We start from the raw sequence: 9,957 nt of genomic DNA, 5'->3' as shown, positions 1-9,957 counted from the left end.
GTGTCAGTTTAACCCATGGCTAGGTTGGGTTCACCATTGGCACTCAGAATCAGAATCAGAAATACTATATTGATCCCCGAGGGGAAACTCTTTTGTTACAGCAGCTCACTATCATGTCAGTGCACACAGGAATAGAAGTACTAAGCAAAAAATATAATACACTATAATACAGGTCAGATAAATTAAGTACCAAGTGGGTATAAGTATAAACTACTGACCTAACTACTGTCACAGCAGCCATTCCTTTACCTGCTGTAATGAATCATTTTAATAACTTCAGTTTGCTACAATTCAGCAAACGGTTAACAAGTAGCAATGTTATTAGACCAGTTGTGCAGTGATTTAGAATGGCAGTTAATGGTGACCTGAACAGTATTACTTTGATGTGTCGGGGTGATTTTAAAGGACTCTTGCCAGCCAATCAGAAACGTGGCCATGGTATAATAGAGTGTACCCCAACAATCAATCCAGGGCTCTAAATATTCCTCAAAATACAATCAGATCAGGTGTAACTATTGTTATATGCTATTGTGTTATTGCTACTAGAATCAGATTATAATTCTTTTTGGGGATTGTGCACAAATACAGACCTATATGATAGGTCGATAAATCGAACAGAATAGTCAACATAATTCAATCTCTTCCATTGTGTCCATTTTATGAAGGAGAATAAGCTCATCATTACTGACAGAAGCTCACTTTGACACCCTGCCCCCAAACAAATCCCACCACATCACATGAAAGACCTCTGATGCTCAGTTTAATTATAGCACCCAGCGACTACGACATATTAAAATATCACTGAATAATGCATGAGCGTTTCTTACTTTAGGAAGTCAAGTGAAAACACTCAGAGTCTGTTTAGTTTAATGCAAGGACTTTCGGCTCTCCCCGGGTGAAGGGATGTCAAACTGGGGTCTGGGGCAGATCCCGTGGCGGCCTGGTGACTGGGAGGTGAAGGAACAAGCACTGGTAGAATTGGGATCCAATAAAATTTGATATAGGTATGAATATAAAAATAAAATTAATAGAAATAATTTGGAAAGTATTTAGAATGAGTAGTTTGTCAAATATTATGGCAAAGTAAAATAATAATAAGACATTTTTAAAATTACGAGACAGCATCTAAGATATAATGCCAGTAAGTCAAGTTATGAGATACCAATTATGGGAAACTCATGAGATTTTTTTTTTTGTGGATGGGACATACCTTACACCAGAGGTAATCAAACAATAAAAGTCTGACTGTGTTGCATGAATAAACAAGCATATAGTAGATAAGTAATCCAATACATTCATGTTTTTTGATGCTGTTAAAATGTGTAAACACAAGTAAAACAGGCCCATATTTTAAATAGAAACAGAAAAAAGGGCTGCTGAATTGTAGCAAACTGAAGTTTTTATGAAATGACTCATCACAGTGGGTAAAGGAATGGATGCTGTGACAGTAGTTAGGTCATCTGGTGGAGTGCAGGCCAGATGGGGGTGAAAAGAGAAGAGCCGCTGTCACATTTGGCCACAAATACGACAACGTTCTCCATAAAACATGTCAGATGCCATCTTCAGAATATGAAAAGCACAGAGATGACAGAGTTGTAAACAATGGTCACTAAATTATGAATGGTCCCAGCTATATAACAGCTATTAAGAAGAAAAGGGAAAGGGTGATGTGAGGGTGAGAAAAGGGAAGTCAGACCAACATCTTATAAATCCAATGGGATCCTCAGATATGGTTACATTTCACAGATGCACTCCTCAAAAATCAAAACATTCAGTCTGTGATTAAAGATCTCAACCAAAGTTGTTTTTTTAAAGGTATTTTCATCTGTTTGTGTTAAGTAATGTGAATGCAAAATGCACAAATCCGAGTCTGTAAGTGTTTTCTCTCTCCATGCAAGAAGCCAGCCTGCATGCAGCTCTTTAACTTTGGCTCCCCAGCCTGCAACAGGTTTGCATGGTGAGAAAAAGACCTTGGCTGTTTTAATCTGTGTAATGAATAAGAACATGCCAGCGTGGTAATGGATGCCTGCCACCGTGCAGCTAAATTATTCAGAGTCTGGGGAACCAGAGAGGCGGCCGGCAGGATCGGATTGACCCGCTGTGTCATCAGTGCGCCTCTGCCCGCCTGGCTCCTCTTTCGGCCCGTGCACCCCGGCTTCATGAGTTTAAACCAAGCAGCCACATGAGAAGTCTGTAGAGCGGCCCCGAGGATGGGCGTTCACATGCAGGAGAGCCAGGGCCCTCGGGTCAGCTGGCCCACAGGCCTTAGATACAGTCTGAAGCATGAAGCACCAGAACTATTGTTCAATTACTACTGACGGTTTCTTTCTTTCTTCTCCTAACCCACCCATCTACCTATCGCGCAGCCTGCGACCTGCACTAACCCTCAGCAAGACATTCACTCTGTTTGTCAGCTAGTAGCCCATTGCTGTCATGTTCAACACATGCTGAGTTACAAAGGTAAGACGAGATGTGCGTATTCAACTAAACTCGTTTGTTGATATCCTGGAACAAAGAGAAGTATCTTTATAACGCAGGCAAACATTTTAAAGTGAGTCAGGATTCATCCCAGAGGTTTACGTCATAAAAACGACGTTTTCTAATTGTTAAACTTGAACTATATAAGAATTCTATCGGTAAAACTTTTAAAAAATGTCAGAACGATCTCATCAATGAGCAGCGTTTTATTTGAATATTATAGTGACTGGTTGGGTTTATTTGACGCTTGCGCACAGAGGCCTACATTTTGCAACTTGTAAGTTGAGCAGTGGAGCAGGTGGGAGGGGAGGAGGAGGGAGGCTGAAAGAAGAGGAGGAGGAGGGGAGGAAGAGGGAGAGAGGGATGCCGGGAGGCGCTGCCGATGTTAACAGCTCAGTCTGGTGAAGAGGAGCAGAGGAGCTCTGTAGCTGTCCGCTCCCCGGCTTTCATGTCAGGGGCCACACTGCTTGCGAGGTGCTTGCAGGGAGGAGGATGATGACCATGAACGGCAAGCAGCATTTCTCCATGCACCCGGCTCTGCACGAGCCCAAGTATCCTGGCCTGCACTCAGGCTCGGAGGGCATGCGCAGAGTCTGTCTGCCCGCCCCGCAGGTACGTTCAGGTCGGGGGGGAGAATGGCTGTGGAGTAGTGAGAGGAAGAAAAAATATCACACTGGAAATGTCTGTAAAGTTGATTTGACAGGACTTTGTTCTATGCGCTATCTCTCTCCCTTCTGTCTGTATCCCCCCCCTCCCAACTCCCCTCCTCCCCTCTCTCATCCACATGTCTATTCAAGCAGTGCTCTTGCTTTCATATTAATTTTTATGAACTGCGCTTTGAGGAGGGTTCTCTCCTCTCCTCAGCGTTGCTTGCCTTTGGAAAAAAAATGTTTTTTAGATCCTGAGAGCTGCCTGACAGAATTCCCCACTGACTCCAGTATGCGCACTCTTGCTTGCAGCTGCAGGGCAATATATTCGGAGGCTTTGATGAGAGCCTGCTGGCACGGGCAGAGGCTCTGGTGGCTGCTGACAGCATTGTCTCTCACGGCAAGAGTCACCCGTTCAAACCAGACGTGACTTACCATACCATGAGCAGTGTCCCCTGCACCTCAGCCTCCTCTTCTTCCTCCACCACCGTGCCCATCTCCCACGTCCCTTCCACCATCGCCTCCCACCACCATCACCACCACCACCACCTCGGACAGACCCTGGAGGCCGGGGACCTCCTGGACCACCTCTCCACCAGCCTGGCCGTGACCGGGATGGGAGCTCCGGAGCCTCCCGGGATGACCAACCCGGCGCACCACCACCAGCACCCTCACCACCACCTGCAGACCATGGGGCAGCTGCACCAGGCGATGGCCACCATGGCCCACCCTCACTCGCTGTCAGTCCACGGCGGCATGGCGTGCGTTAACGACGTGGAGTCGGATCCCAGGGAGCTGGAAGCCTTCGCCGAGCGGTTCAAGCAGAGGAGGATCAAACTCGGAGTGACCCAGGCGGACGTCGGGTCGGCGCTGGCCAACCTCAAGATCCCCGGAGTGGGGTCGTTGAGCCAGAGCACCATCTGCAGGTTCGAGTCCCTCACCTTGTCCCACAACAACATGATAGCGCTCAAACCGGTTCTCCAGGCCTGGCTGGAGGAAGCAGAGGCCGCGTACCGGGAGAAAAGCAGCAAGCCGGACCTTTTCAACGGGAACGAGAGGAAAAGAAAGCGCACCTCCATCGCCGCGCCGGAGAAGCGCTCTTTGGAGGCTTACTTTGCCATCCAGCCTCGGCCCTCCTCGGAAAAAATTGCGGCCATCGCCGAAAAACTGGACCTGAAAAAGAATGTGGTTCGAGTGTGGTTTTGCAACCAGCGGCAAAAACAGAAACGAATGAAATACTCTGCGGTGCACTGAGTGTCACACATCATGAATAAAATAGCCTACTACATTTTTGATCGAGTGATTAATAATAGCCTAAGTAGCCTAACTAACAGGGATTTATCAACAGCTGTTCACGTCTCATCTGGGATTATCTCCAAAAAGACTTTTACTTCAATTTTTCAGTCACTCACTCTCCGTTGTTGCACTTTTTTTCGATTTTGTTATTAATATGGGACTCATGAATGATTTTTATAGATCTGTGAGGAGGGTGATTTTGATGTTGTTGATCATGTATCTTGCACACACTAAATATGAACTTTCAGTCCACCCTGACAGTCTGTCACATTCAGGGATATTAGCTCACTTCTTTTTTTTTAAACAATGAAATGGAGCTCAGAGGCGACATGTATGGGCTGTTTAATGGCTGTTTAAGAGTGTTAAACTGATGCTGTATGAAGAGAAAGAAATTATGATTTCGTGAAAAGATAGGCTAGTTTAATTTCCTTTCGTAACGTTGGTTTAGATCAGAGTTTATCCTCCACTGGCTGACATGAACACCATCATATCTTGAACTGTGTTTTCACTTCTTCTTTTCTTTTCTTTTCTTTTTAAATCTATCTATCTAAATTCAGATTAATGTGAGCTCAGTGATGAGGGGTTCAAAAACTCACCCACCTTTTTAAACCACGATTCTCTGCAAACGAATCTGCTCTGTGTGATAGTAATTTACGCACAAATATAAATAATTACAATAATACTTTCACTGAGTCTGTTTATCTTGAATTATTTAGAATAATAGAAATGACACCGTCATATATGAGGCACATCCGTGTGGCTTTGGCTGCTGCTATATTTTAGTATTTTGATGTGTTTGAGCATTACAGGTGAGCTATATATTTATTAGGCCTATATAGCCCAGATATATACAGTATATAGGCCTACATCACCTCATTTAAGTATTTATTTTTTTCCTCACTCTTGATTTCACTTGAAAAAAATGTGTGTTTAAACTTAATAAATAAATTATTGGTTATTTTCTAAAATTTCTCTGAAGCAGCGACTTTATTTTTGTGCTTATTAAATTGTATTATTTAAATAGGGTCTATAAATGCGGCATATAAATTGTTTAACTATAGATTTAAATATATATATATATATATATATATATATATATATATATATATATATATATATATATATATATATATATATATATATATATCGCATGAGGTGTTTTCTTAAGGTTATGGACTGTCTAACAAACTTGATTTCCTATCTATCCACCCTGAGATGCACCAATGGGCGATAAACTCTTTGTTTGTTTGTTTTATGGGAACTCGCCCGACTGTTTTATTTATAAATCCCCAAACCTCTGCCGGGATTAAATATGTATTGTCGTACATGATATAAACACCACAGGAAATAACGGGCCTCCATTTCCACGGTAACTTTCACACCGCGCAGGCAGTTTGTGCGTCCTCTCCACGCCGCTAATGGCCACTTCCTCTCTCATTAGCGCAGTTTTAATTATGGATGCCCTCATGTCACCGGGTTATGTCGTGCATGCATGGGGTTTGAAATTATTAAGTAATGACGATGCAATATTAACTATATATTGGTATAAAACGAAATCATGTGGAGGAGTTGGGAGTAGAAGTCTGACTGGGAACTCTGGTGACTCCAGGGAGAGACGAACTGGATACACAACAGGTTAAGCGAGGAAAGAGGGAAAATAAAGTTGTTGGTTTTTTTTCGTTTGACTAAGTAAGTATTTTTCCCCTTAATTGTGTTATATTTTTATGTCATTTTTATTTTATTTCAGCGGATATGGGCACAATTTCACTAATGTCTCTTTTATTTTTCATTTAACAGAGGCGAACGGCGCTATATTATCGTTGAAAATAAGTGTGACTCAAATAAGTGTGACTCTTTTTTATTTTTCCGCGTAAAAATAAATGTAGTGAATCCATCTAGGCCGAGTTTATTTATATTGCTAAAAGGAAATGTAACTCGTGATTCCTGATTATTCTCTGCGAAATATGCGCGCGCAGCAATGGCCACTTTCTCCTAATATTAACCAAACATTTCTAAAATAATAAAAAGCTTCCCCCGGAATCCTCCCACAGTCAACACGACCTGCGGTTGTGTGATTTTCCCAGTGAGACTGTCGGCGGGTTGTTTCAGCCAGGGGATCAATACTTTGCAATTACACGGAAACGTTTGTGGCTCTTATTAATATTCTCTTTGATGCTGAGAGATGATTAATCACAGTCTCTAATTTATGGCGTAAAATATGATTTTTTTTGTGAGGGGAAGGCGAGGTAAAATGCAAATGTTAATTGTCGTCATTAATGTACCTCTCTCTAAACTGTGTCACATTTTTCATGACATTTATCCGGAAATATTTTTGGCCGAAGTTTTTTTCATTAAAAAATTATCATCAAACCCGATTAGGCCCCTTAAAAGCCTCCCATGTTTGTGTTGAATGAGCTGTTTCTAACCTAAATAGCTGAATAATTGACCTTTGCAATACCCGTATTGATATCATAACGCACTCGCTGTGTGGTAAGTTGAGCTGAAGGCTTGTGAGCGTTAGCGGCATGTGGCGACTGAGGGCACTTCAATTATTCAGCAGCAGCTGAAAGGTATATAGCCTATTGCGTTTTCCCATGCAATAATCGAGGTGTGTTGGGCCAATGCGTACATTATGTTGAATATGAAAATTCGTTTGGAATCGAACCTTATGCAAATTGATTTAAAGTTAAAACAACTGTGAATAATCATAAGAAGAGCTGACTTCAGACTGGTGTTTGAGACAGAGAGAAAATTAAAAAGAGAGATGAACAAACAAACAAAAACAAACAAAAAAAGGAGAGAGAGGCTTGAGAGAAAGAGAGGAAGGGGTATGAGAGATATACAGTATAAGGTCTATAGGAAAAGTGAAATGAGATAACTTCTGTTATGAATTGGCACTATATAAATAAAACTGAATTGAACTGAACTGACTATAGAGATGCGTGTTTGCTTGAGATGTTTTCATGCAGGGAAGACCATTTTTGACAGAATGAGGATGAAAGCTCTGTTTAATTGCTGAAGAATCTCTCTCTCTCTCTCTCTCTCTCTCTCTCTCTCTCACACACACACACACACACACACACAGGGGTGGCTGTCATCCTTGAGAGCAGAGTGAGGGAATGCGGGGGGAGGGGTGGGAGCCCCAAACACCCCAAACTCAATAATTCATCCTATGCCCGTAGCAACAAATGAGAATGTGACCAGAGCGAAGGAAGACAGCTCTGCGCTCTCTATTAGTCACCTTCTATTATCATCAGAAGCCAAACCAGCTCAGGACCAGCCTGCTGCTGAAGTCTACAGGCATACCTGTGAGCAGCACAAGCATGGACACACACACACACACACACACACACACACACACACACACACACACACACACACACACACACACACACACACACACACACATACATACACATACACACAGTGGGATTGTGTTACTCTCTGGAAACTTGAGGCCAGCGTGATGGATGTCTTTTAAAAGGCATAGCATGAAATGCTGTCCATCTGTAGCTCCTGTTCCCTTCTCTACAGATAGCCTATTTTTATATCTACCTTATATATGTCTACTGTAGGGCTACAGAATTTAAGGGGGGGGGGGGCTGCAGATTAAAAACTTAAAAACCTATAACAAGCATATAAAATACACTGCATTGTTATACAGCAAATTAAACTGCCCAACAGTGTATAACATAGCTAATCAGAATGCTGCTCACACTTACTACATCAGGGATCATTTTCCAATGGCATTATATAACTCTAAATGAGGTAATTTTGCCTGCAAAGTCTGTGCTTTTACTTTTATACTTAGTGTACATTTTTCTGATAATACTTAAATAAAAAATACTTTTTTTAACTTAAGTACAGTTTTGAATGCAGGACTTATACTTGTAATGGAGTATTTTTACAGAGTGGTATTACTTTAACTTGAGTAAAGGATCATAGTTCTTCCACCACCGATAGAGATATGATGCAACAGGCAAACAGGACTGATTGGCTAGATAGTGTAACACAGTGGTGAAACATATTAGTCAATTAAATAATGAGTCCAATAACAGAAAACAAATCAATAACAATTTTGATAATTAATTCGATAAGCAATTTTTCCATTCCAGCGTCTCAGATGCAAAGGTTTCCTGCTTTTCTCTGTGTTATATCATTATAAATGGAATATTTTGGGGTTTTGGACTGTTGGTCAGACAGCTTAAGGACATCACTTTGGTCTGTAGGATGGGCCTGTGATTGGCATTTAACACAATTTTCTGTGATGTTACAGACTAAATCAATTAATCCAATAAATAATCAACATACAATGGAATGAAAATAAAATAATGATAATAGTGTCACAACTAAAATGAACTTGCTTACAGTTGCTGAGTATTTTCAATAATTATAATTTTGTGACTTTTCCTCACCTAATTCCAAACTACTAATTGAATTTGAAGTATGTCCCATGTGGCTTATACCTACATATCATCAAATAAACCAAATCAATGCTGTATTAGTTAAAAAAACAATACTTCTATGTTCTGAAATATCAACACCTCCTCTTCACTCAACATAATTAATCAGATATTGCAGTAAGCATCAGCTCTGCGGAGAGACCAGTGAACTTCTGCGACGGAGGAACATTTAGAGTCTTATAGTCTGTGTGAGAGGTCAAGCTGTCTGCTAACTAACACACCATGCATTATGCAGAGACTATTGAGATGTGCACACACACATGAAGAGATGTGAGCACAGGGAAAGAGAGAGAGAGCGAGAGATCCTTCCTGTAGCCATGATAAGGATAAGAGAGGAGAGAGACAATTGTGTGGTCTATATTTCGGCATTAATAGCATTCAATCATTTTACTCCAGTATTTTATTCACTTCTAAAGTGTATATTTCCGTTCTATTTCCAAAAGTACAAAATAAGAGGGTGGAATTGAAAGGCCAAAGGAGGGACACTATTAGAGACACTCACAGAAACTCACTTATATGCACTTGTTTAATTTATTCAGCGGGCCTGAAGAACAGTATTATACACCCCATTCATTATTCAAGTCCTCTCCATTATCAAAGTGCCCAGAGAAATAAGAATAATCCAGCCAGAAATAACTCACTGTGGCGTGATTTTTCTTTTTCTACAAAGCACTTAGCTGGTCGGGTGTAGGTCTGCACACAAACTCAGATTAGAGTATATGGACATATAATCACCATACAGTCTGCTGAACATAATAATCCTCTCCAAGAAAATGTGGCTGTAGTGTAGCGAGAGAGAGGAAATGGGGAAGACAGAAAAACAAGAGGAAAAAAGGAAGGAAAGAATTGTTAGAGGGAGGTATGAGTTGTAGAACAGCAGAGGGAAGGAGAGCGATCACAGCTACAAAGAGAAGATGAAAGAAAAAGATCAAGAAAAAAAGAAGGGACACAAATGAGTGACAGGAAGTGCAGGAGGAAGGAATGAAGAAAGTAAAAAAAAGGAGAGGAAAGAAACAAGGAAGGCAGAGAGTGAATTTGAATGGAAAGAGGGAAAGAGATTAGAAAAGAAAGAC

The 9,957-nt window shown here is 41.3% G+C and overlaps 1 protein-coding gene across 1 annotated transcript; it reads left to right on the top strand.

The window, feature by feature from the left end:
- The first annotated feature begins 292 nt into the window (after window positions 1-292).
- Window positions 293-4,720, top strand: pou4f3 (POU class 4 homeobox 3). The gene is made up of 2 exons (XM_044223485.1): window positions 293-3,090; window positions 3,438-4,720. Exons 1-2 carry the CDS (start codon window positions 2,971-2,973, stop codon window positions 4,377-4,379), a joined length of 1,062 nt encoding a protein of 353 aa, XP_044079420.1. The 5' UTR covers window positions 293-2,970; the 3' UTR covers window positions 4,380-4,720.
- Window positions 4,721-9,957: the final 5,237 nt, after the last annotated feature.

This window comes from Siniperca chuatsi, linkage group LG14, assembly GCF_020085105.1.
Source record: "Siniperca chuatsi isolate FFG_IHB_CAS linkage group LG14, ASM2008510v1, whole genome shotgun sequence".
Classification (NCBI taxonomy): domain Eukaryota; kingdom Metazoa; phylum Chordata; class Actinopteri; order Centrarchiformes; family Sinipercidae; genus Siniperca; species Siniperca chuatsi.
Note: the sequence above shows the minus strand (reverse complement) of the source record. Positions and strands in the feature narration are given on the sequence as shown.

Excerpts from the sequence above, each read along its gene's own strand:
- pou4f3 (XM_044223485.1), top strand. The coding sequence starts at position 2,971 with ATGATGACCATGAACGGCAAGCAGCATTTCTCCATGCACCCGGCTCTG. Across the intron at positions 3,091-3,437 it reads TCTGTCTGCCCGCCCCGCAG|CTGCAGGGCAATATATTCGG; the intron begins GTACGTTCAGGT and ends TCTTGCTTGCAG.